Here is a 26,990-nt window from a genome sequence, read left to right on the forward strand (position 1 = left end):
TGCCGACTTAAAGGCATCCAGTTCTTCCAAGAGACTCTGCACCATCTCAGGGTCTACACATGGAAGTCTGGCGCCTTGCTGCTGCCTCTCTACAACCCCAGTGAGAGACTTGTCATGCCCCTCGCTTAGGAACACTGAGCCAAAGAACTCGTTGAGGAGTTCAGCCTTGTCCCCCCTGTCCGTCACCAATTGCTTCTGCCCATTTAGCAGGGGTCCTATTCCTCCCTGGGCCTTCCTTTTACTCCCTATATATCTAAAAGACAATTTCTTGTTGTCTTTTACTTGGGTTGCCATCCTCAGCTCCATGGTAGCTTTGGCCCGTCTAACTGCCTCCCTACAAGCACGAGCAGAGGAGGTATATTCGTCTTTGGTGATCTCACCCTGTTTCCAATTTTTATGTGCTCCCCTTTTGGCCCTTAGGCTGCCCTGGATTTCTCTGGTCAGCCAGGGAAGCCTCCTGGCCCCTTTCCCTCTTTTACCTCGCACAGGGATCGTCTTGCTTTGTGCCCAAAGGATTGTTTCCTTAAGGCACAGCCACCCTTCTTGGGCTCCCATCACTTCAAAACTCCTACTCTGCAGTGCGTCCCTGACTAATCGCCTGAGTTCATTGAGATCAGCTTTCCTAAAGTCTAGCACTTTCACCCTACTAGTTACCTTACCCACTCGACGTCTTATGGTGAATTCTATTATTAGGTGATCACTGACCCCCAGATGGCTACTGATCTGGAGGTCCCCTACCATGTCATCTCCTGTTGCCAATACCAGATCCAGTATGGCATTCCCCCTAGTGGGACCGTGTACCTCCTGTGTCAGGTGGAGGTCCTGTACACAGGATAGGAACCTGCGTGAGCGGTGGGACTTTGCTGTCTGTGACTCCCAGCAGATGTCCGGGTAGTTTAAGTACCCCATGACTACCACCTCTTTAGCTTTTATGGTCTCTGAGAGTTGCCTCAGGAGCCCCAAATCTATTTCTTCCCCTTGATGTGGGGGTCTGTAGCAGACCCCTACCACCAAATCCCTTTCTCCTTGTTGAAAAGCAGGAGGTTATATCAGTCAGAATTATAGATGGGTAGAGAATCAGAAACTATAGAAGAAATAAGTTCTCATTTCCTGGACTTTGGCCACAACATTGTAGATTCTTATTGCTTTGAGTGTTTGGAGAAGGAGAAGAATTTTAAGTACAAGCTAGGATTTTTGGAGCCTCGTCTTCTTAGTACTCAGGTGGAAAATGCTTTAAAGGAGCCCAGGTAAGTGCTCAGCAGTTTCTGAAAGAAAGGCCCTTCTTCAGAAGAAGAAAGATTGGGCACCAATAACATCTCAGATGAGGTGCTCATGAAAATTTTGAGCCAAGACTTTGATCCCCTTTTCACTACCCAGGGGTTACAACCCAAGTGTTAGATCAGTGTTCTCCAACCCTTTGAAAGTATAAGATTACCTTTGGCATTTAAAAACAACCCAAGATCTACCATGCGCTGTCCCCCACCCAGCAGGTAAGTCTGTGGGCAGGGAAGTGGGGGGGGGGGTAGATTAATAACCTCTATCTAACGCAGGAGGTCTGTGGGCTAACTAGGGGAGAGGCATTGCTTGACCTAGTCCTGGCCAAAGGGGAGGACCTGGTGAGCAATGTGAGGATCAAAGAGAAGCTTGGTGACAGTGACCATGAATTGGTTACCTTCTTAGTTCACCAAAGAGCAGGCAAACCCCTCAGTAAAACAGAAGTCCTTAACTTTGGGATGGCTGGCTTTTCCAAATTCAGGGAATTGGTCAGTCAGGTAATTAGAGGTGTCCCCCCCCCACCACTCCGCCCCCCCCCCCAAGAAAAAGAAGTACATGAGGACTGGTCATCTCTCAAAAACATAATCCTAGAAGCACAGGGGAATGCCATACTATCTCACAAGAAATGCAGTCAATGGGCAAGGAAGCCCCCTTGGCTGAACAAGGAACTGTTAGACCTCATTAAACTCAAAAGAGAAGACTGCAAAGCAGGAAGCATCACCAAAGAGGACTACTCAGCACTCGCCCACACCTTTTGAGAGCAGTTGAGAAAAGCCAAGGCACAAACTGAACTCAGGCTAGCTACAGGAATCAAGGACAACAAGAAATCCTTCTTCAGATGTGTAGGAAATTGAAAAAGAACAAAGATAGCATTGGGTCCCTGTGAGATCCAACAGGGCAATTGATATGTGATGCCCAAGAAAGGGCCAGTCTCCTAAATTATTTTTTTGCAGTAATTCAAAAATCAGTTTTTCACCCTCCCAGGAGGATTGCACTATCAGAAAGGACACAAATTATTCTGGGAGTGGGTGATGGGCCCAAAATCAATGTGGATCAGGTGAGGGAACACCTCGAGAAACTGGACATTCACAAGTCTGTGGGCCCAGACAGAATGCACCCGAGGGTCTTGAAGGAGCTGGAAGACATCATTGCATCTCCCTTGGCAGAGAAATTTAAAAACGTGTGGCACTCAGATGAGGTCCCGGAAGACTGGAAAAGAGCCAACATGGTCCCTATCTTCGAGAAAGGGAGGAGGGATGACCTGGGGAATTATAGACCAATCAGTCTGATGTCTGTCTCTGGAAAAATCCTTGGAAAAATTGTCAAGGGATCCATCAACAGCAGTCTAACAGAAGGCAAGCATCTGAATGCCAGCCAACGTGTCTTTGTGACTGGCAGGTCTTGCCTGACCAACCTCCTCTTCTGTGACAAGGTAGCATGCCCTAGACAAGGGAGATGGCATGGACATCATATATCTGGATTTCAAGAAAGTCCTAGTTCCCCACGATGTCCTCATGGTTAAGCTGGGGAACTGTGGCCTTGATCATCTTACGGTCCAATGGCTAGGCAACTGGCTACAGGGTCAGACCCAAAGAGTACTAGTTGATGGGAGCAAATTGATGTGTTGCAGGGTGACCAGTGGAGTCCCTCAGGGCTCAGTACTTGGGCTGGTACTCTTTAACATCTTCATTAATGTTCTGGATTCAGGAGTCAAATGCAAACTGGCCAAGTTCATGGATGATACCAAATTATGGGGGAAGGCTGTGTCCAGTATTGGGCCCCCCACTTCAGGAGGGATGTGGAGAAGCTTGAGAGAGCCCAGAGGAGAGCCACTCGTATGATCCAAGGCCTGGAGGACAGGCCATATGAGGAGAGGCTGAGGGACTTAGGACTCTTCAGTCAGGAGAAGAGAAGGCTCTGGGGGGACTTGGTGGCAGCCTACAATTATATAAGAGGGGTGCATCAGGACCTGGGAGAACAGCTGTTCACCAGAGCTGCCCGAGGAATAACAAGGTCTAACAGCCATAAACTCCAGGAAGGCCTATTTAGACTAAACATAATAAAAAAGTTCTTTACTATGTGAGTGTCCATGGTCTGGAACAAACTCCCCTCAGAGGTGGTGCAAGCATCTACTCTGGACTCTTTCAGAAAACATGTGGATGTATTTCTTGTTGGGGTCACTTGATCCCAGCTGACTTCCTGCCTATGGCAGGGGGACTGGACTTGATGATCTCATGAAGTCCCTTCCAGCCCCTAATGTCTATGAAATCAAGGCAGAGAGAGAGAAAATTATTTGGGGGTGCACCTCCCCAGCAGGTAAATCCCACCCAGCTTACCCCGCTCAGCTTACCCCACTCCTACCTCTGCGGCACTGTCCCTCGCTGCAGTGGCCTTAATCTAGCCCCCGCCTTTTCCGTCCCACAGACTCATCTGCTGGGCTGGGGTGCATGCACATGGGCACTTGGCCACCCACCCCAACCTTGGATAAACTCCAAGAGACTCCAAGATCTATTGCAATAGGCTCCAATATTTACCGGTGGATCAAGATCCACTGGTTTGTGACAACTGTGTTAGATTGTCCCTCAGGCCAACTGAATTTGCATGTAATGTTTGGTTTGAGCACTGTGATACATTTCTGTTATCACAGGCTCCAACATGTATTTAATGAATGAGAGGATACTGGTAAATAATGTAGGATTACTCCAGTGACAGAAGTGACCAAAATCAAGCTCTAGATCTAATGGTAAGCAGGACTTTATGCTATTCTTGGGGTGAAATCCAGGTCCTGTCAAAGGGAGTCCTGTATTGGATTTCACCCGCAGAGAAAAGTAGAATGGCTGGCTGGTAAGACTTCTGTTGTATATGCCTATGACTTTGTGCCTGGGGCCCTTTTTCTTTTATTTCTGTGTTGACAAATGCCTAATTTTGAGAGGAGAGTAGTGGATGGCCCCAGCAATGGTTTATCAGCATGCTGCAGCAGCTAGCAAAGCAAGCAACAGAGGAAAGCTTTAGCTGTTCTTCTGTCTTCAGTGCTTTTGCCTTGGGTCCTGTTGATGGTATATCTGTCCATAGGCATTCAGTCTTGAGGCGGGGTGGAGTGGGGATATTGAATTGAAATCTTTAAGGTGGGAAAGCAAAGATGTTTTTGTTTTCCTTAAGAAAGAGTGGGTTTGCCGCCTTTGTCCCCAAGATGTATTGAAAGACCTGAATGTTGGAGCCACTTTATTCTCATTTGATGGTTTTGCAATGCTCACAATAAATTGAATAACAGTTTACTTGCATTGAAAATGTGTTACTCTTTCCTACACGGCCTACCTTTTCAAGCTCTCAGCACTGACCCAGAGTCTGACTTTGTTCTCTTGAAAGCAATGGGAACTTTGCCATTCAGGTCCCCAGTAACAGATCCAGGTCCCCAGGGGCTGGCTGGAAAGCAAGCCAATGGATCCATGATGATTTTCATCTGTTGAGGTTCAGGCCTTAAGATCAGATAATAAGGTAACCACTGCCAAATAGCTACTTGAAATCTCTCTTTATTGACAGATCTTGTTAACTCCTGCTGGTAAGGGGAAGTGTTTGCCGCAGAGAGCAAATGGGGAAGGAAAAAAATAGCACATACAAATCTACTGGGGGGTTGTGCTGCCTGCTCTCTGCCATAACTGTAGCTGTGAGTGAGATCAGAAAGAGGCAGCGTTTCGAGCTGTGAACAGGCTCCCAAGATGGTAAGTATGTTGAATTATTATGCTACTGTCTTGTGTTTTTTTTCAAAAAAGGGAGATGAATGTACCTTGCTCATCTGAGGTACATCAAAGAGCTCACAGGGAGAAGATTTTATTTTAGAAATTCATCTTTGTAAGGGCTTGACATGCATGTTTTGAATTTCTTGCTGAGAAAAATTCAAAAGATGCTCAAGCCTAAAGCTCTCTTGTATTGTAGCAATAAGGGATATGTACGTGTGTGTGTGTAGTGTGTGTGTGTGTGCATATATATATATATTAGAAAGGAACCCTGTGTTATACAGCATAAAATAGCCCAACATGCTCTTCAGATACTAGGATTAGCTTCTCTGGCTATTGCTAATATTTAGCAATATTAAACACGTTTTATTCCTTGCCCTTTGGTAGACTTCAGGCACTGGAAGCAGCTGGCAAAGTCGAAGAAGTCGGTTAACGAGTTGTGGTGAATTAATGATCCATAATTGGGCTTGTTTTTTCTCTTAAAAGCTCCAATCCTCTTTCATTTTCTTTTTTCCAAAATTAAATGTTGGTACAGATCCTCTGTTGCCATGGGTTGATGTGTTTCTGTGGGCTTTGGTCAATACAACCAGCTGGGGGTTGAATTCCTGATGGTCAGTGGGATTGTAGGATTCCTTCGTTTGAACAAGATGGGGTTTTATTCCTCTTGCATATTATGGCATATGGGAGATTGCTCAGTCAGATTTAAAAAGAAAAGTGCTCCTTCCCAAAGCTGTTTTGTGTCACTTAAAAAGAGAACTGAACCATGTTAATTATAACTCCCTCGAGCTTCCGGCCTTTGGAGGCATAACATCACCGGGAGTGCACAGAAAGCTGCAGTTCCTCTAAAGGCTCCTGCTGGCATCACAGCATCAGACAATGTCCTGCAGAAAATGTTTTATCTTTGGGATCTGGATGGGCTGTTGACCTCTAACAGGCCTTTCCAGCCCCTGAGCTGTGACTCCAGGTGCCCAAGTCAGGGGTTTGTGACCAGAGACTCTAACTGGTCGGAGGACCTGCCAAAGCAACCAAAATCAGAGGAGTGGAGTGGGGGCACACGGCTACCCTTTCCCCAGCAGATTGGACCCAGAACTGTGCAAGGGACTTAGGTCCCTGACAGACATACACTTTAAAACATGATGGGATCTAATCCTCGATTCCAACAGTCATGCATCCACTTATGTATGGCAAGACAAACAATTTTGGGATCAGAGATCCCAATTGCACTTTATTTTCTGGTCCAGACTTTCCCTGCACCAGTAAGATGAATCCAGTCAGCTGGTTGTCAATTGGGGTCAAGAACCAATCCAGTCCCCAGCCCTGGCCAACAATCTGCTCGGCACATGCAGAGCTCGATGCTTGGCACGCAGGGTTTATACAGTTCCCAGAGCGCAGGGAGCTCAACATCAGGCTGCAGCAACCTGGTCAATACAGGCCTCCCTGAATACCAGGTCCTGTCAGCTGGGTGCCCCCCAGGCAGTCCCGGCCACACTTTCAATTTAAGGTGTGATACAAACAAGCCACAAAGTTATTCCACATTATAGGCAAGGGACTTATAATAAGTGGAATAACTTTGTGGCTTGTTTACTGCATTATCACATCTTACAATTTGCTGCATGTGTGTCCGGTTACTAGTTAAACCTGTAAATTGCATCTCTAAATGTAATGTGTGTTGGGGCCTCCAGAAAGGATGTGGAAGCAGCTAAGAGGATCTTTACCTATTCACACTGACTGGACTTTCTCTGTCCTGTGCTGACTGGCTGTTTTCTTCTACCCTTTTCCTTCTCAGTGGTCTCTTCACCTCAACCCCATTTCACACTTGCCTTCTTTCCCTCACGCTCCCTAGCCCAGTCAAGCCCTGTCTGCCTCATTCCTTTTCTCTCCTCTTTTCTTGCCATGTAACTGCTTTCCTCCTAACTAAAACAACCCCAAAAATTCATGCACTGCCCAGACGTTTGCTGCCCTCATGTTGGTCACTGCTGGTATGCAATAGCCCTTCCCCCACCCTGTGCCTGTCTCATCAGCTCTCTGGGGCAGGGCCTGTCTACAACTCTGTATTTGTATTGGACTTAACACAATGGACCCTGTGCTTCAACACTGCAATCATAGACCTCGCTTTCTGACTCCGAGACAGGCCGACAGCTGTCCTCTGTGCATTTGTGGACTGTTTTTTTTTTTTTTTTACATGACTGTGTTCATCCTTTTATTCTGGTCCCTTTCCTCCCTGTTCTATGTTCCTTGTTCTGCCTTCTTTACACTTTCATCTGAGTCTCTCCTCTTCTCCAAGCCTCTATTTAAGGTCCACGTCCTCAGTTGTTCACCATCTCTTGGGTGTTTCTCCTCCCTTCCATCTGGCTCTTGGGACTCAGTTGCCTTTGGGTGTGTTCACACCAGAACCAGAAGCTGCCTATACACATGCTCAGGGGTGGGGTGGGGGGTTTAATTAGAGTGGTTCCTGGAGAGCTGCTTTAATTAAAAAGCCTCACCATGACATGTATTAAGCGCCCATGTATTTAAAAATGGCTGCGGGATGCTTTATTTAAACCTCATTCCATGAAGTTTAGATATAGTGCCCCAAGAGCCATTTTTAAACCCATAAGGGTTTATTCATGTGATGGTGAGGCCACACTGGAGCATTCTAATTAGACAGTGGAGCAAACTTGATTAATTGAATTTGCTCTTATGCTTTCTAATTAGAGTGTGAACCAGCATGTGTATAGGCACTGGAGGTGTGAGTGGAGCAGGGCCAGACATACCCCTTTAGCTTTAGCCTCTTTGGTTGACAATATCAGGGAAGCCCTAACAATGTGGGCAGTACAAGCCTGCCTGGGCCATGGGAATATATTTGTGGGGCTAGCTAGGTTAAACTCCATGCTGTAATCATGCTTCCAATTGCAGGTTAAGCACTGTGGGAGTGCATTACAGTTTAGGAACAGTGATCAGAGGGCTGATCATGTTGTCCTAGCACTTTTTGTTCCTATCATAATGGAATCTGTCCTGCCGCAGGATACGTCCTTTGCTTCTGGAACAACTACTGTCCCCTCGCACCAGATTCATTCTTGGTGTAATTCCATTGAAGTCAGTGGAGTCATTCCAGGGATCATTTTGATCCTTCAGGCATATGTGAAGTGTTTGCTTGTGAGTGTTTAGAAAGGTAACCCCTCTTTGAGCTTCAGGGAGTCTTAGTGATATTTTGCTATTATAAAAGCATTACATGTGTTGCAAATATTAATATGCTTTCTTTAACTCCTTGGGGCAGTGTCTGCTGGCATGTGCCAACACAAAAGCAGGGACATGCTTTCTGTAGATGTGGACCTGGAGAACTTGTGCATCCAGGGGGAACACAGCCTGTACACCAGGGTTAGCTAGCTTCTGAAACACGGCTGTTTGGGAGGAAAAGAGGCCTGGACATTTTAGGCCTATTTGATCAATGTCCCTTAACACAATCTGTGCTTTGAAGAGGCTGCAGAATAAGACAACAATCAATGCATATAGGGCAGGGAAGAGGGATAAAATATAGTCAAAATGTAAATTAATTTAGACGTTGGAAAAACTGCACTGTCCTTTCTACCTCTTGGACCTTGACATTATTAGTGGTTATCTTACTCGCATGTATTATGGGAAAAGCTGGGTGTTGAGATATCTGAAGGGAAGGGTTAGTTCCTTATACAGTAAATGCAGGGAGGTGCTATTTGTGCAAAAGCCTTATGGAAAAAGTTGCAGAAAACTAACCCTCCCCTTCATTTTGAAGTCTTTTCATGCCACCTAAGGCCCATTGTATAGCAATTGCTCTGTATCTAATGTCTAAATAGTGTGTAAAACACTGTAGTTACCTGGATTCCTGTATGAAACAGGCTCTAGGCAAATTTTACTCTAGAACTTCCTTATATCTCTTACTTTTTTACATGCACATTTCTGTTTTTCAGGGTGAGAGCAAGATATTTAAAAAGTCCCAGATGTCAAATAAGTACTTTTATAAGAAATTAAATCCAAATGATCAAAAAGACATCAGCATGGTAGGTTATTTGAGTATACCGCTTTTTTTCTATCAGAGTTGGGAATTGCATTCCATTGTACCAAAATCCTGGAAAGAAACAGCAATTTAATTATAATACTTTAGTACAAGTTTTGAATTGTGTCAGTTTTTATCCTGTTTGCTGCTGATTTCACTGCCAAAAGTGCTTGTTGACTCAACTAAAGGTCTGATAAAACCCTGCAGCTTGAAATAACATGAAGCCTAAATCCTATAGTCTTTGCTTACAGGGGTAACCCCTACTCATGCAAGCAGTCCTGTTTCCTTCCCTAGTACTCAAATGATCAAGGGGTTCACCCTTCCTCTGAGAACAGCTCTTTATAATTTAGAGAATTTATGCCCAAATTAAAAGAAAACTAAGCAACTTTTTATGGTGTAGATGGATCTTAAACTGGTATCTTATGGAGTGGTTAGCATCAAAATAAGAGATTAATAATTGTGGCAATTTCTATTCTTCACTATTATTTTTTGCATGTCCACATTGACACCTCTGGCTTGTAGGTCATTTTTCCTAAAGTAATGAAGCAGGAGACTCCAGATCTCTTACTTTCTGTCCACTTGTTCCCATACCACATGCAACAAATCCTCGAAATGAGGCAACAGAATTGCTTTACACCTGCCCTGAGCCAATAAGTACATGTAAGAGTGGTACTGGGCATGTGCTCAGTGCCACTTAAATGTGAGTGCATCACTTCATTAGAGGGAGTCAGCATGTGCAGAACAAGGATGGGGTTGGCTGTCCTTCACAGGGGTATCCCAAGCAAGTCAAGGAATTGGTGCAGACATGCCCTGAGAGCCTTCTTTAAAGGGCTGAACCTTCCCAGCTCTCAAGACTTGTATTCAACACCTCAGGGGATCAGGTCCTAGAGCCTAAATGATAAAGTAAAAGCAATCCTTTTGCCTACAGTTATCAGTGGAGAGTTCTGTCTTCTGACTACAGGAGACAATGTTATGCTGTGTACGTGGATGTGGGCAGTGCAAACCAGCTGCCTGTTTTTCTTATTAAACACACACACACAAAGGAAAACAAATCTGATTAACTGAAATGAAACTGTAAAGAGGGAACACTATCCACTTCATAGACTAATGAGCTGCTGAGTTTCAATTAAAAAAAATGGTAGTGTAAGAGTAGTGTTGTGGTTGTGATGGTTCAGTTTCAAAACTGACATTTTTGAGTTGGAATATAAAAACAAAACAGAGTCTGAACTTGCAAAATAGCTTCCTGTTTCTGACTTTGCATTACCATAACAGCAAAGCTGCCCATTCTTTCACATGTGTAAGCATACCTATTGCGGTGGAGCTGGGCACGACTCTATGTTTAATGTTTGCATTCTAGATTTCTTTTAGATTGGAGAAAGTATGATAAATACCTACCTACCATTCTTGTGTTAAAATAAAATGAAATATGTCAAATAAATTTGGAGTAAGGGAAGATATTTTGCTAAGTCAACTTGATACAGAGTTAAAATAAAGGTAAATGAGATCTGTGCTTGACAGAAGCTGAAAGCACAATTAACATTCAATTACTATCCTCTTTGCTTGCAGCAGTGGTAAGTATTCAGTATGATGTACCAGTTCTTGGAGGCCCTTTCAGCTACGGTCAAGCCATATCTAATGTGAACTCTGTTCTAGTTGCAGATCATGGGGGCCATTTCAGTAGTTATTTTTGTTGCCCTGATGGCTATTTACATCCTAAAAGATGTCACTGTAGTCATCCCAGAGGACGAAGAAACCATTGCCAACATCTACTATCAGGGATATGATCAAGTACTCTTTGAAGAGATTGTAAAAGACAGGATTACTAAGGAAGACACTGTCAATAGATGTAAGGACTCATGCATGTAAGTCGCATCTGATAGTTGATTAACTGGCAGACAAAGTGCTTTAGTGTTAGTCTAAAAAGGAGCAAGATAACAAAACAAGTCACTGCAATGTTTTATGAAGCTGCACTAGTTTGGAAGGACATTTGACCCATTTGATTACACATCATGCAACTGTAGAGCCTAGAAATAGAAAACACTATTGGGTCACCTTGTTTAAGCTCAGAGGTTGTGTTATAAATGTCTGTTACAATATACTAAGAGGCATTCAGTCTCCTGCATAGTTGTTGATGGGCTTCTCAGGTCGTGAATGTTTGTTTCATGATATGCAATTGCCATTGCAGTTTTGAACTTGTGGAAAGTGTTCCTTATGATATGCCTTATGAAAGCAACAGCACCACTGCAAAACCCTTAGACCAAGCCTGGATGGGTCTTCTCAACATGGCTCAGGACAGGATTCATATGGTTTCCTACTATTGGTCTCTCACTGGAAAAGATATAAGTGTAAATGACTCATCTTCTGAAAAGGTAAAAAGAAAGCAAAAATGGGCTTTTATGTGATCGTGCAGACATACAGAGACATCTAGAAGAGCACCTGCCCCAGGTGACTACACCCACATCAGCTTCTCTAGCTTCCCCTCATCTCATTTGGGTTCTTGCAGCCTTCAGAGATTGAGTCCCTGCGGTACTCAGTCCCCCAGCCAGGTTACAAAAAGTCCATCTCTTCAGAGGTGTCCAACTCCAGACAAACACAAAGCCTAGACTCTTGCACCTTAGCCTAAAGATGAACCCTACCTCCTTTTTAAAGGGTCTGTTTTCTTTTCCACCACTTGGGACTCAGCCTCATCCCACCCTAAGCCCTGTCTCCACCTCCATGAAGCAACATAGGAGGAACCCATGCTCTGGGAACTGTATATCCCTGGACTTTCTGACCAGCCTCAACCACTCTTGCTCGTTCCTAAGTTCTCTACCTGAACCCACTGCCCTTCCACTCTTACAGAGACCTGGCTCCCAGGGCTGTGCTGTCTCTAGGTCCTCTCTGTTTGATTATCATCACAAGCTGCTGCTGCTGCTGCTCCCTGTTCCCATGCCCTTGCCCTTGCCCCTCCAGCAAGTCTTATTTTACACATTTCTACCATGCTGCAGGGGAGAGTTAGATGTAGCACCCATGCAACTAAATCTCAACACTCCTGATGGGCCAGTTTACCCTGTGATAGTCCCTATAACTTTTATCCTTAAAGGAAAATTATATGAAAAATCAGTTAAAAAGTATCATCATCCAGGAATTGTTGTTATTGCTTAGGTTTCATCTTTGAACTCCACATTATTTCAGTGTTGTGTTTGGCTCTACGTGGAAGTTCCTTATGACTGATTATATTAATCAGTTATAGAAAGCAAAATGGTATTCCTGAATTGGATGGGGAGCTTTGTTTTTTATCTTTAATTCCTCTCTAATTGAAGCATTAATAGAGATTAAGTATTCCCTACCTTTGTATTGTGTTTACTTTCTTCATATGGCTACCTAACTGTCTCATCATCATCCAGTATAATGAGTAATGTGTTATTCAGGGTGAAGATATTCTGAAGAAGTTGGAAAGTTTACTTATGGAGAATGTCTCTGTGTATATAGCAACCAGTCTTCCAACTTTAGCAGTACATTCAACTGACCTTAATGTTTTGGAGGCAAAAGGTATTGCTAATTCAAATAGTATCTTCAGTTCTTCAGCGTGGTAGGATGGCCACTAATGCCCCAACTTGGCATAGCACTTAAGATCATGCTTAACTTCAACACAGTAAAACTATTCATGTGCTTAAAATTAATCATGTACTGAAGGGTTTTTTTGGAAAGGTCTTCAATTTAGTTTGATCTATCTTTATGGTATTTTTCTGAAAGTGAAGCTATAGTAACTGTTACCATGTATATAACTGTATCTCCAGCAAACTGTGCTTGTTTGTTTTGGTGGAATAGTTGCTAGGTGGACTGTAAGCTATTGAAATCCATAAAATATTTGGCTAGGTGAAGAATGATACAGATTACTGTTTTCTCGTTAATATTAAACTTAAAAACTGTGTTGGGAATTGCTGGTATTTAAACCCATTTTTTCTCTTATTCAATATCTTTCCTTAGGGGCTTATGTAAAAAGAATTGATTTTGGAAAACTGACTAATGGTGTCCTGCATACCAAATTCTGGATTGTAGACATGAAGCATATCTATCTTGGCAGTGCCAATATGGACTGGAGGTCATTATCTCAGGTGAGCTGCACTGTTGACTGGTAACAATTTAGAAAAAAAAATGTAGGTGGAGCTAGATATCCAATATGTGATGGATTTCAGAGCCATCTGAGAGATGCTTTCATCATGCGCATATTTTATCTTAGCTCTCCTTGCAAAAGCTCATGGTAATAAGAAGTTAGAATATAGGCACAGCAGGAAAGCAGCACAGAGTGAAAAATACCCTTGAGGTCTAAGCAATTTATTGGGTTTTTTGACATCTGTTTACTCACTCTGCAGGTGAAAGAAGTTGGTGCCATAATATACAACTGCAGCTGCTTAGCCCAAGATCTCTGGAAAACATTTAGCACTTACTGGGATGTAGGACACGCTAATGCCTCCATCCCAGACCCATGGCCAGCCAATTACTCCACCAGCATTAACAAGGATAGGCCTTTGGAAGTACAGTTGAATGGAACTTTGACCAAAGTCTATTTTTCTGTAAGTGGATTTAAAATTCAAACCTGCTATTTTGATATCCATTGTAAAATATGCCATATTACACTGGTGATGTCCTATTCTGTATTGCTGTTTACTAAAGTCTCCTGTTGCACCCAATTTGTGTTGAGAAGACCTTTGTCACATAATTCACTAGGACTACTTATAAACTAAAAGTCTAGTAAATGTAAGTGAGGGATAAAGAATTGGGTCCTCTGTCTTCAGAGGAAGACAGTGCACGGTCCTGTCATCTATTACTATGTTGTCTAGTTCTTTACTTCCTAGGTAGTTCAACTGTTTTCAGTGAGACTATTTGTGGAGTAATTCATTACTCAGTGGGTGCATCTACACAAGGCATTTAGTGCTGAGTTGCCTAATTAGCTCCACAGTAAAATCTCAGCATCTGCACGTGCAGTGCTATTAGGCCGCAGTAAACTAATAACTACACTGCTATAGGTTAGTACTTGTCAACACAAGTACTATCTTATCAGTGCATGTAGATGCTGATAGGTCTGGCTGGGACATAAGGGTGCTTCAGCAAGGGGGCTGCCTGCTGGCTATCCCCGCACTGGAGCACCATCGTGATCCGGCCAGCCCTTCCGCAGCATGTTGAGCTGGGTTGGAGCAGCCCCAGGCTGGCAGGCTGACCCCCGGATGAGCTGCCCTGGTATAGCTTTCACCTGCTGTGAGACAGAGCAGACATACACAACCGTTACCTTGGATCAGCTGCCGTATGGCAGGTCTACCACTTTGTGCTCAATCTACTTTCTCCATCTTTATGTGTAATCAAACTATGAATATAAACCAGTGTCTAAATACTTGTTGAAAGAAAATGGTAGGTTATAAACGGAGAAACATACAATAATCATCAGGCTTTATGTTTCCCACCATGCAGGCATCTCCTCCTGCCTTTTGCCCGAAGGGTCGTACCCATGACCTCATTTCTATTATCAGCATTATAAAAGATGCACAGGAATATGTAGATGCTTCTGTTATGGAATATTTCCCTACAAGCCGCTTCACACACCCAGCTAGGTATGATGCTAAATCTGGATAAATCAGACAACTATGTTCATAACTAAATGCTAGCTATAACAGTTTAGCAGTTTATTCTTACTAGAAATGCCACAGCCCCCTCCCCTGCACACATGTAAATATTGTGCTTTCACAAGAGGTGAGGGAACAGAGACTTTGGATATGATTCTCCATTGCTCTGCATCTTGGACCGTCATTCATGTCGCTGCCAAGTGGGTACGAAATACTTCCCTTTTTGTTCTGTAGCAGTTCACGCTGGCTCTGCCCTCACCTTGGATCCAAGTAAACCACAACACAGGGGCAGGAGAATCAGGCCTTTAACCTCCAATTTATTTCAAGCTGAAACCACAAGAACCTGGAGACAGAGAGAGAGAGAGTGGATTTGGAGAAATATTTTGGTGCAAAAATTTCCAAAAAGTGAGCTGCTTTGTTTCCTTACACCTCCAGTCTGCCACCTTCCCTAAGAGTTCTTGGCTTCTGGCCCTGGGAGAAGCTGATTGTTGTGGTTGCACCATGATTTTGGGTAAGAACAGATGTCACCCGGTGTTGCATTTGTGCTGCCATAATGATTTTATGGTGACACAAATGCTGAGCAAATAGATGTCCCTTCCCTTTGTCAGTAGTGCGACAAAAAATACTAACAAATGTTGCTGCTTTATTGTGGCCAACATCTATTTCCTCTGGGGTGCCAGAATGCAGGTGGCCTGCATCCCCTGCTGCCCTGGGGTCTGATCCTGTGCACCTGGGTAGGATCGGGCTCCTCCAGCCCCCAGGGCATCTGCCTGGCTTTTGCCTCCTACAGACACCCCGGGGGCCCATCTCTGTAAGCAGGGAAAGCCCATGCAAGTCCCACATGGAGGTATAGGACTCAGGGAATCCTAGGCACCCCATGCCTCCACACTGGTATCCATATGAGCCCAGGCCTCTACAGTGGGACCTGCACTGACCCATGCTGCATACTGAGGCACAGGTCAGTAAGGGACCTGGCAGGGTGGGGGCACAGAAGCCAGGTAATTCCCACCACCCTGTGCCTGCACGCTGAGACCTGCACTGACCTATGTCTCCATGTGAAGCACAGGTCCCAGTGCAGAGGCCCAGGGTGCTGGGGATTCCCCAGGTCCTATGCCATTCTGTGTTACCCTGTGCTACATTGACCCGTGCCTCTGCTTGAAGTACAGGTCACCACTGGTACTGGCAAGGAGGCCCAGGATGATGCAGGAACTGGGGAGTTCCCGGCAACCCTTGCCTCCATGCCAGGATCTGTCAGTTTGGGACCGAGCCTTATGAATTTCCCAGCTCCCACACTGCCCTTTGCCTCATTGCTGGGACCTATTCAGTGCGGGTCTGGGCCGAGTGGGGATTCCTCAGATCTCCCCACGCTGGGCCCCGTGCTGACCTGTGCCTCCACATTGCAAGGGGAACGCACCACCCCTTGTCTCACATTAGCCAGGGGGTCCGAAGCAGAACAAGGGGCGATGTGTGTATCCCCCAGCAAAGCAGATTAGCTGTGGTGGAACATGTCCCATTGCAGCTGATCAGCTTTTGTTCGGCGACATCTATTTCTACCTTCAATCCTACTAATGACTCTTGATTCTGGTCTTACTGTATATCTTGCTAGTGTCTGTGCTCCTCTGCTTTCTTCCATTATACTTCAGATGAAGCCTGTATGCATTTCCCTCCCTTACATTACAAAGGCATCTATGATTGTACAGGCTCTTCAAGGAGGGATGTACACCTGCCCAGGGCAGGGAGATGGCACTGTATGTTTGCTTCCTGCTTTGGGAACTAGCGGGAGCCAGAATTGTAAGCACTGTGGCTAGATATTTTACATACTCTGTGTATAACCTTAGCTTTAACTAATTCAGAAAGCTATTAAGTCATTAGGTATTAAAAAGGAAAAACCTCTAAGCAGCACTTGATTGGGAAGTTTACATGTGGTACTTGATATGCATGGAACATCTCTGTGGTTCTCAAAGAACTGATAAGGAGAGATGATTATATGTAATTAGGTGCGCTTCGCTCAAAGACGCTTGTAAGGAAATGAGCAAGCCCTGAATTACCGTTCGTTTTATGTTGCTACCAACAGTCTTATCCTACTACGTATCTTCTGGTATGATGATCACTGAGCATAAGGCTACAGCTAGGAGCTTCAGAAGCTTGTGGGGACGGAGATGAGATACAGATAGATGATGTTGGCCTTAAAACAAATATTTAAAGTCTGTCTGCCACGTGACAGATACTTCTGCAAGTCAAACAATTCAGAGAAATTCTGTTTTCCTGTCATAGATTTGATTGGACTTATTCCTTGCCACCCGTTGTTTTGGATTAAAATTAGTTGCCTGACAACCAGTTGTTTTCCCCTTAAAAATCCATTTGTTAATGCTGCTCATTCTCCACCTTCAGCCTTAATCCCTGGTTTGTGACATCTAGGGCTTCATCTGACATACGCGCGCATCTGAATGTCCTGTGGGACAAGGGATTGGGGCCCCAGATCATTTCCACAGCATCCAGCCATAATGTTACAGACTGAGGCTGATTAGTTCAGGGCATGTGGAAGGAGATGAGGCTGATGAACTCAGAAGGAAAAAGGCTTCTGTTTTTATAACTAAGTGTTCATGAACTAGGGAGCTGGTTTTAAAATATGGAAACCATATTTTACAGGTGCCAGGAGGAATTACGGTCTCCCTGCATTCAGAGAGCAGAGCTCTGTGCTTCCTTTACACTCTTGTCCTGAATACTAAAGGGGCAAGGAGAGATGGACAGGAAGTGGCACCATGTGCTCACTTCCATGTGCGATGCCTGGTGGAATAGGATGGAGGTGAAGTGGGAGCTGTGGCTCTGTCCATAATACTTCCAAGAGGCTTTCTGTAGAACAGCTCCTGAGACCCCAGAGCTATTCACAGAACCAAGAAAGGTTCAACGATAAAAACTCACAAGCACAAATATAGAAACCCTTTAATAGCAAATTTAATAATGAAATACAGATGAGATATAAATCACTGACCAGTACAGGTAAGGCACATCAAGCAAATGATTACAATTTATAACATGCATTCATCTAAAGAAATATCAATCAAATTAACATTTGAGAGAATTCAAAAATAAAATTATCTTTAAGTCCCAACATTTTCAGAATAGCCTCTAGCAGGTTAGGTTAGGTCTAGCTAGGTTTCACACTAGGGCTGTGTGAAATGGCTGTTTCAATTTGGATTCGGCCATTTCAGAGTGATTCCGTTCGGTGTTTAAGGTCACTGTCCCGATTCAATTCGGGCAAAATTGTTTTGGAATTTTGATGCTGTTTTGGAGATTCAGCCATAGACTATAATGGGGAATCACTAAAATAGGTATAACTTTGTCATTTTTTGGCTGATTCAGATGAAAATTGCAGAGATGGTAGCCCCTTCTGAGGGCACGAAGCCTCCAAGTTTCGAGGAGGTAGGTGCAGGGGTTTTTGTGAAACTGCACCTCAAACTGTTCAAAGCAAAACTCATATAACTAATGAGTTGCCGGCAGCAGCAGCCTGCTGTCATCCTGTGCACAGATCTGGGGGTCCGCACCACCTGGGAGGGCTGCAGAGCTGTGCTGGACTCTTCCCAGAGGTGCGGACCCCTGGATCTGCACGCAGGATGACAGCAGGCTGCCCTTGCCAGCTGGGGCCAGCACCAGCACTGGGTTCTTTTCTGGCTTTTGGCGTGGGCTGTGCCAAACAGACTCGGGTGCTGGCCCCAGCCAGCAGCAGCAGCATGCTGTCATGCCACACACACATCCTGGGGCCTGCACTCCCCAGGAGGGCTACAGAGCTGTGCCAGATTTCTCCTGGGGGGTATAGGCTCCTAGATCTGCACACAGTATGATGGCAGGCTGCCGCTGCTGACTGGGACCAGCACTTGGCGCAGGGCATGCCAAACGCTGGGAAGACTGGTGCTGCGGCTGGCCCTTGCTGTCATCCTGCACACAGATCTGGGGGCCCGCACCACCCGGGAGGAGTCTGCACAGTTGTGTCCTCCCTCCCCCAGAGCACTGGGATTGGAAGGGATCTCAGGGACAGATCTCAGACATTGGCCAGCTACAGAGCAGTCCTTCCCCCACTTCTTCCCCCTCCCTCCTCTTAGTTTCTGTTTCCCTGCAAGCCCAGCTCCAAAACTGAAATTTTCCAAAAAGTTTCAGATGCTTTCATTTTGTTTAGGAGCTTTTTCTCAGTCTCTTGTTCTGATTTGGATTCAGTGTTTTGGGCACTGACATGGGCCAAAACACCTCTGAAATGAAACAGCTGCCAAAGTTTTGCACTGCCCTACAGGATACCCATTTTTTTAGGGAAAAGTATATCTCACCAAAGTGGCAAACTAAGTTTTAAAAGAGCACTTACCTTGGTGGGCTGTTCAGCAAGAATTATAGTTCAAGGCTGTAGAGCAAAGATTCCAAGGTGAACTCGGATTTTTATCCTCTATTCCCTAGCTCACTGTCACAGAGCTTAGTAAGGCCCACATTTTAAAAGATGTTTTTAATAGGTTCTACTCAAATTAATATTTATGTGCCTATTTTTACTCCCTATTTAAGCTATATCTTTTCCTAAACCAGATCTAACTGACCACAAAATGTACTCCAAGCCACATTCAGCCTTATTCTTTTGACCTGTTTCACTTGCACTTTCTAAAATTATTCTTGCCTCTGATATTCATTTGCTTGCTCATTTCTTTGCCTCGTCTTTTCTTTCCCAAACATTGGTTAAGAGAATGCAAGCAAATGCTCTACCATATTGCAACTAAACATCTTAAAGTGTGCTATAATCTGCTGCCCCTGACCTCCACGCTATCTTTATGCTGGGTTGTGCCTTTTAAAGGTCTGGCCTTAGCGCTATATTAGTGCTATAGTTACTTAGTTATCAGCAGGTGCATGTACATGAGATGTTTGCTGCAGAACTGACTAATTAGCTCTACAGTAAAACATCAGCGTTTACACATGGAACGCTATTAGGCTGGAGTAAATTAATTTATTCCACATCAGGATAGTACTTGTATATACAAGTACTATCCAGTGGCAGACTAATTTACTCCACCACAACACGTGTAGATGGGGACCAAGCTGGCTGGGGCACAAGGGTACTTCAGTGCAAGGGATGCCTGCCAACTAACCCCACATTGAAGCACCCTCATGTCCCAGCCAACCCCTCAGCAACATGTTGAGCTGGGTCAGAGCATCCCCCGGCTGGCAGGCTGAGCCCCCTGGATCTCCTGCCAGCCCGGGCTGCTCTGACCTGGCTCTATGTGCTGCAGTCCCAGGAGCACGTGCAAATGCAGCACCTGGGAGCAATACATTCTGGCGTAGTATGCACTAGTGTTTATTTTGTTGCATTAATTAGACGTGTAGATGCATCCAGTGTAATGTTAGACCTCTTGATGGATGTGTTTTGAAAGTGCTTTTCTGTTAATTTACTTCCTTTCCTATAGATACTGGCCAGCTATCGATGATGCTCTGAGAAGTGTAGCATTCACCCGCAATGTACGCATCCGGCTTTTAATCAGCTGCTGGCTACACACTGACCCCTCTATGCTCCATTACCTACAGTCACTGCTTGCTCTCAGTGATCCAGATACCCACATCAGCATAGAAGTGGTAAGACAGGAAAACTCTTGCTGTAATGGGCTGTATTTATAAGAAGGCAGTTCTGAGTGTGCATCTCTGGGAACTGTAGACACCGCACCCACGTGTGTTTTAAATGCACTGCTGTGTACTAGGGCTGTGCGAAGCTTTGGGTGCTGATTCAACTTGGAGGAGATTCGGCCTGATTCGGTAGCTGAATCTCCAAATCCGAATTGAATCAGGGGACCAATTTAAAGGTCCGAATCGATTGAAAGCTCTCTGAATCTTTGGAAAAGATTCGGAGAGCTTCGACGATTCGGACAGTCCCCGGTGGCTGCAGCAGGAAGCTGCAGCCACTCCAAGCTGATAAGTACTAGGGACAGGGAAGGGGGGGGCTGGGGGAGGGGGGAGGGAAGTATGGGGGACCAGCCCCTCCGCCCCCCTCCACTCCCCCAGCCCCCCCCATGGCTTCTCCTGCCCACCCCAGCTCGGTACTTTAAAGAAAAGCCCCAGTGCTCACCGGGTGCTGCCCGGAAGGGGGGGTGATCCCCACTGCCCCCCCACTGCCCCATGCAGCATGGGGGCTCTGCAAAAGCCCCCTGACACCACCCCTTGCTCCACCCCCCCCACCGGGAACTCAAGAAAAAACTCAAGAAAAGGCCCGGGACTCGCCACTCCTGTAGCAGCCTCAGGGCTTCGGGGGCTCATGCAGAGCCCCCCCTGTGGCATGGGGCAGCGGGAGGCAGTGGGAATCACTCCCGCCAGCAGGAATGGTGAGTGCAGGGACTTCCTCATTGTTTTTTTTTTCTTAAAAGGCCAGAGCTGGCCTGGGCTGGGCACCTGTGGGGTGGGCTGGGGGAGCAAGGGGAGGGTTGGGGGGTCGAGGGGCTCGTGCAGAGCCCCCCATGCAGCATGGGGCAGTTGGGGGCAGCGGGAATCGCCCCTCCTGCCCAGCAGCACCCAGTGACCCGGGGCTTTTTTTTTTAACAAGTGCTGGGAGCTGGAGTGGGCGGGGCAGCCGTTGCTGGGCTGCGGGGGATGGGCCTGGCTGATTCAAAGATTTGGAGATTCGGCAGTAGCCATATCTTCAAATCAGATTCGGCCGAATCAAATCGGGACAGTGATTCGAATCTTATCATTGTCCCCCAAATCGGCCGAATCCAAATCTGAAGCGAATACTAGCTGCTTTGTACAGGCCTACTGCGTACATAAATTCAAATGTTTGCCTGCATAAATAGGTTTACTTATTGATCTTACAGCCCCAGCCCTTTCAAAACTGGGCCCAGGTACAATTTTTCAAGGAACTGGTGGCATTTATTTAAAACTAGTTTGCAATATGAATCCAAGTACATAGCTATTTACAAGGCAGGGTTGCAGACTGAGCACCGTTTTTGTGACAGCTTACACGGCACGTGAATGCACTTCACACCTGATATCAAATTCCACAGCATTACTTCCTTTGGTGTGAGGTATTCATCAAGTGACACTTTGATTAATACTAAGCACAACTCAGGATAAATAGTTCTCCTCACTACCCACCTACCTACAAATTAATCACTGCACCAGTGCTAAGCAATACTTAGAAATGTATCAATGGCTGTTGGGACCTCCTAACATGGAGTGGATACAAGGAGAGAAGACTGTAACAAGATCAAGATGGAGGACTATTTAGTGGGATAACAAAAAAAAGACTTCACATGTAATTTTTAATTAGAGTTTAAAAACATTAAAAATCTTTGTTACTCTTTGCAATACCTCTCTCTGTCTGGGGTCAGTCTATTCAAGCACATAATAAAATACCAATGAATGATGACTGGAGATCAGTAATGCTATTAAACAGCTGCCTAGAATTACACTTAGTTGTCTTTCCTGTAGCAATAGTTGTTTCAGTGATGGAACAGTATGAAATACACATTATCCTTAACTGATCCCACTGGATTATCCAATTATGCATACAGTGGAGTCATCATTTTGTCCAAGTTAGTTTTAATGGATATGTGTAAAATCTTTTCTAAATCATCTTAAGCCAGAGCTTTTGTAGATTCAATTCTGTTTTGGAAAACAGGGAAAGTTTTCAGTGTCCAATAACATTATCTATGCTTTGCTCAAATAATGCTGTGTGCGCTTTGTAATTTCCTTCTATGCAGAAGCTCTTCATTGTTCCAGTTCTGAATCACACGAACATTCCTTATGGGAGAGTGAATCACAACAAGTACATGGTCACTGATAAGGAGGCCTATATTGGTAAGCACCCTGCTGCTCTAAATGTGAATAGTTTAAGACATGATTAGAACAACAGAGTTAGAACTGAAATGGGATTGGGTGAAATGTCAAATGTTAGCTCAGTTTATCAGGAAAAAGTACAGAATCATAGCACAGTGGATAGCAGTTGGCAGAATCTCTGCACTGGATAGAGGAGCAAAGATATGATGGGGCAGAAGCGGAGGGAGGGGTGGGGAATAATGTCAGACAAAATCAGCAAGAGCTTTATTTAAGCAGATTGTGAACCATTAAGAATGAAATTAGACAAGTCCTGGCCCCAAATGAGCAGAGGTGACTATTTCTGTAGCACACGAGTAGTGAGATGTGTATCTAGAGTCACACAGGGATAGTTAATGTTCCAGTGAAAAACATTATCTTGCTCTAATAAAATCATTTGTTGTCAGGAATTCACTTTACTGGGTATTTGTTACTGGGTATTTGTTAAACAGAACTCCAGGAGCAGATTTAAGAAGACAGCAGCTTCAGTCACTGCTAAATTAGTAACTGGCATTTATTTTTCCCTCTCATAGTAGAAGTGTAGACCAGAGTAAGGGGCTAGAAAAGGCTTGGTAGGTCACCTGTTTCATCTGCTAGCCAATGTAGGATGGTCTATTCAATTACTTTCTGAAGATAGAAACACAGGTAGCTTCTCAGCAAATTTATTTTCTAACCAATGCTCATTTTGGAATCATCTATAGATTTGTTCAGGTAAGACTGGCCGCAGGAGACACCCTAAAATAGGATTTATGAGATATTCACAGTGCTTAATGCTATGTGGCAGGGGGGCTTCTGACAAAGCATCAGGGATCATATCCAACTAGGTCTCTATCTTTGAACGTCTGGTTAATAGGTCCAGCACAGTACCGGTGGGTCCCACCTGTGTATCTAACTCACCTGTGCAGTATTTGTATGGAGCCCACGCTACTTTTTTTAGCAGGTTCAGCTTTGAAAATTATTTATTTATAGCCATTTCCTTTTGAAGGGGCAAGAACTTTAGGGCAGTTATAGATGTGCTCTGGGAGGCAGGGGAGGTGGGGCTTTAATTGGCACAGGTCGGAGAGCCGTGCTTATTAAAGTACCCAGAGTGTCACATGTATCAGCATTCCCACTTTGAAACATGGCAATGGGGCACGTTGAACTAAAGCTCGTTGAATGAGCTTTGGTTTAAAGCTCCCCGCCACCATTTTTCAGCACAGGGGGATGCTGATTTACAGGACAGTGGAGTCTGCTGGAGCACGGTAATGTCCACGCTCGATTAATCGAGTCTGATCCAACATGCTGTAATTACAGCGAGTCAGAGCAGCCTCCCTGCATGTGTATAGGAGTCCTTAGAGATTGCTTTGTTAGCAGGGCAGCTCAGGCCCCATTGAAGGGAGGGGGATGGAAGAGCGAAATACATGAGCCCAAAACAAATGTTAGATTTGATTTCCCTCCCCATCATCTTCATAGCTAGGGACCTACTGAAATCAAAAAGCAGGCAGGTGATTTTGCAGGCTGATAGTGGTGCCCGCTGCCATTTTCATGGTTTTACACAGTGAGGCCCACCCCACGCTGATGATTGGCCAAGGGCCCCCAGCAGCAGCCCAACCCCTCACTGCTGATTGGCGGAAAGGGCTGCCCTTCACCAGAGGGCTGCTGTTGATGCAGTTTCACCCCTCACAGCTGATGGGTGGAGAGAGGCAGGGCTGCACAATGGGTAGCCCTCTTGGCTAGTCAGCAGTGGAAGGACAAGGGGGTGGCCACCATTTGTGTGCCAGCTGCTGTAAGAACTGCTGGCTTCCACTGGACAGCCAGTATTTTATTTTCAGTAAGTTTTTTTTTCTGGCAATTCCACCAAAAATCACAGGGAACTCCACTTTTCGTGGAAAGTAAAATTGAGATTTGAGTAGGTCCCTACTGATAGCCAAACCGTATTAATTGCTATAATAGGGAAATCCAGTGCATCTCAGTCACTGGCTCCACTGAATGAGGCCCATGGAGAACCTGTAAGTCAGGCCACTTGTATTTAGGTTCCTAAATAAGGATTTGGGAATGTAAAATGAGACCTCAGGATTGATAATTTTGTCCACCATCATGCTCCCATTTTCTCATCTGCCTGATAAAATAGTTGACATAACATCATATTTATTTTTTCAGTGTGACTAAACGTGATGTTTTCTACCCTGTAGGGACTTCCAATTGGTCAGAAGATTACTTTACTAATACAGCTGGAGTAGGGCTGATTATCAACCAGGTCTCAACTGATCCCTCCAAAAAGAATCCATCAATGCAAGAACAATTAAAAAATCTTTTTGAACGAGACTGGAATTCCAGATACTCAGTGAATTTGGAAGATGGGTATCAACAGAAAGACTGCCTATGGAAAGGTGGATCCCGGAGTTAATCAGAAAGTTCAATATATTTATGTTTCTATGTTAAACTGAAGATTTTTATATGTAAAATAATTGGTATTTTCAATGATTTGTCAAAGAAATAATTTCCTAGTGTTCTGAGAACTTCTCTTATTCCAGAGCACTTGTATAATCAAATCATTTGTGACAGTGTCTAAAATATTCATATGCTGCACTTGATTAGCTCACTAATTGTGTGAAATAAATATGTCCACATCTGGGCAACACACTATCCAGTATTAAGTGATTGTTTAAGGAATAACTTGATCCTAATGCAATCGAGCTTCAGAAAGACATAGATATATCTGTCCATGGGCTCTTGAACTCTGCGTTACCAGCCTTGAGGAGACTTTACAGGTCAACAATAATGTTCCACTGACATAGGGTTACTGAAGTCCTGACATTAGCTGTGAGTCAAAAAAGTAGATGCCTGGGGTGCTAAAGGTCAGATTTTAAAAATTACCTTGGCACTAAAAATACAGATAAGCTGCTGGTGGGATTTTCTAAAAGAGCTATGTGCTGAAATCTCAGTGGAATCAAAAAGAGTTAAGTGACCAAGTCCTAAATATTTTGGCTGGCTCCTTAGGTCAGCCTGGGGGTTTCTGCATCTTTCAAGACTCCCCTCCCACCATTAGAGGGTGGCTGGAGCCAAGAGCTGATGCCCAAATGGAGCTAGGGCAAAGCCACTTCCATCCCCAGCACCAGAGGCAGATTTGAGTCATGGGGAGGCTGCTTTTTTGTGGGTATCCTTTCAACTATGTCACCAAGTGAAGGAGTCTTAAGCAGCTCAAATGCATAGTGCTTTCTGCGGAGTAATCTCATAGTCCTGGTCGTCCACGCTCACTAGACGGGCTGTACTAGGGGGGCTGTAAGAAAGGTGCGGCGGTCCCTTGGGGTGTGGGTGGGGGACAAATTACAACCCACATTATGGCTGCATGCGTCTCTGTCTCCATCATACCATCACTTTCCCTGATCAAAGTCCATCCATGTTTGCAATTAGTCATCGACTGATACATTTGTTCATTTCCCATGGCATATTTTTTCAAAGGCTGCCTGTTGATTTGAATTAGCAGTGGGAGCCAATATAGCACACGTTGAATGCATCTACACATGCACTTTACTGCAGGTATGTGTAGACGCTGCACCTGGAAGCAGCTAACTCCAGTGCAAACTATGCTACAGTTTATCATGTCACATTAATTGCACGTGTAGATACACCCACACATAAGCAATAAAGCAGTGTGCCCCAACATTTTCCAGCCCAAGACACACTAGCGTTAATAAAAATTTTCTGCGGCACACCTGTTAAGGCATTCCCCATCCTCATACCTATTGTAGCTCATTGCCACGGTTAAATTCCACGGCACGCCTGTTCATTTCTGACAGCACACTGGTTGGGAAACACTGCAATAAAGGCTCAGAGCAGCAGAGTCAGATGCTGGTGTCGTGAAAAGCCAGAGTACCAAACGTGGCTCAGCAAACTTCTTTAAGGCTTCATCCTTTGTGTGACGGGCTAGTTGGCAGTGACTTAGCCCAGGGGTTTTGAAAGGGCAAAAGATGATTGGAGGACTTGGGATTCCCTTTCCTCACCAATCAGGCCCCATAGATTCACCCTCCGTGTCCCCTGATTGGGTCACCTGGAGGGGGATAAAAGGGGTAGTGCAGCTGGCTCAGGAGAGACCAGCGAGGGACCACAAGGAAGGAGCTTCAAAGAGCTGGCAAGAGCTGGGCCAGCGGGGTGGGAGCAGTTGTCCCAGAAGAGCCTGAAGGAGCAGGACCTGCAGGCAGCAGTTGGACCCTCAGTAGTGCGGCGTGTAGCCGGCAGAGGCTCCCCACTGGGCCCCAGGTTCCTCTACAAGAGGCTGTGGCCAGCAGGAGGGGCTCCCCAGCTCCAGCAAGGATCTGATCAGTGACCTGAGAGGTTCCCAGCCCTGCTTCCAGCTCCTCCAATAAAAGGCTGGGCAGCTCAACGTGAGGCCGGGACTCCAGGAAGGCCAAAACCCCTAGCAGCTTAGAGCCATGCCACTAGTGGTGTCTGTGTGGCAGAGTTTCTGTCTACCATGTACGAGATCTGAGTTTAAGTCCCAGGTGGGGTGACTTAGGGTGAGTGAGCTAACAAGGAGCAAATCTTCTCTCAGTGGAAAGGGCCCAT

At 45.1% G+C, this 26,990-nt stretch overlaps 1 protein-coding gene across 1 annotated transcript; it reads left to right on the forward strand.

The window, feature by feature from the left end:
• Positions 1-4,822: 4,822 nt before the first annotated feature.
• On the forward strand, positions 4,823-25,062 carry PLD4 (phospholipase D family member 4). The gene is made up of 11 exons (XM_006275951.4): positions 4,823-4,994; positions 8,933-9,022; positions 10,672-10,880; positions 11,204-11,387; positions 12,429-12,549; positions 12,988-13,115; positions 13,374-13,574; positions 14,467-14,606; positions 20,054-20,219; positions 22,334-22,430; positions 24,617-25,062. The coding sequence occupies exons 1-11, from the start codon at positions 4,992-4,994 to the stop codon at positions 24,829-24,831; spliced, it is 1,554 nt and encodes a 517-aa protein (XP_006276013.2). The 5' UTR covers positions 4,823-4,991; the 3' UTR covers positions 24,832-25,062.
• The last annotated feature ends 1,928 nt before the right edge of the window (positions 25,063-26,990 follow it).

Source organism: Alligator mississippiensis, chromosome 2, assembly GCF_030867095.1.
Source record: "Alligator mississippiensis isolate rAllMis1 chromosome 2, rAllMis1, whole genome shotgun sequence".
Taxonomy (NCBI): Eukaryota; Metazoa; Chordata; order Crocodylia; family Alligatoridae; genus Alligator; species Alligator mississippiensis.

What these genes read in the sequence shown, in the direction of transcription:
- PLD4 (XM_006275951.4), top strand. An exon ending in TAATGTTTTGGAGGCAAAAG is followed by an intron (nt 12,550 to 12,987) that starts GTATTGCTAATT and finishes ATCTTTCCTTAG; the next exon opens with GGGCTTATGTAAAAAGAATT. An exon ending in TGACCAAAGTCTATTTTTCT is followed by an intron (nt 13,575 to 14,466) that starts GTAAGTGGATTT and finishes CCCACCATGCAG; the next exon opens with GCATCTCCTCCTGCCTTTTG.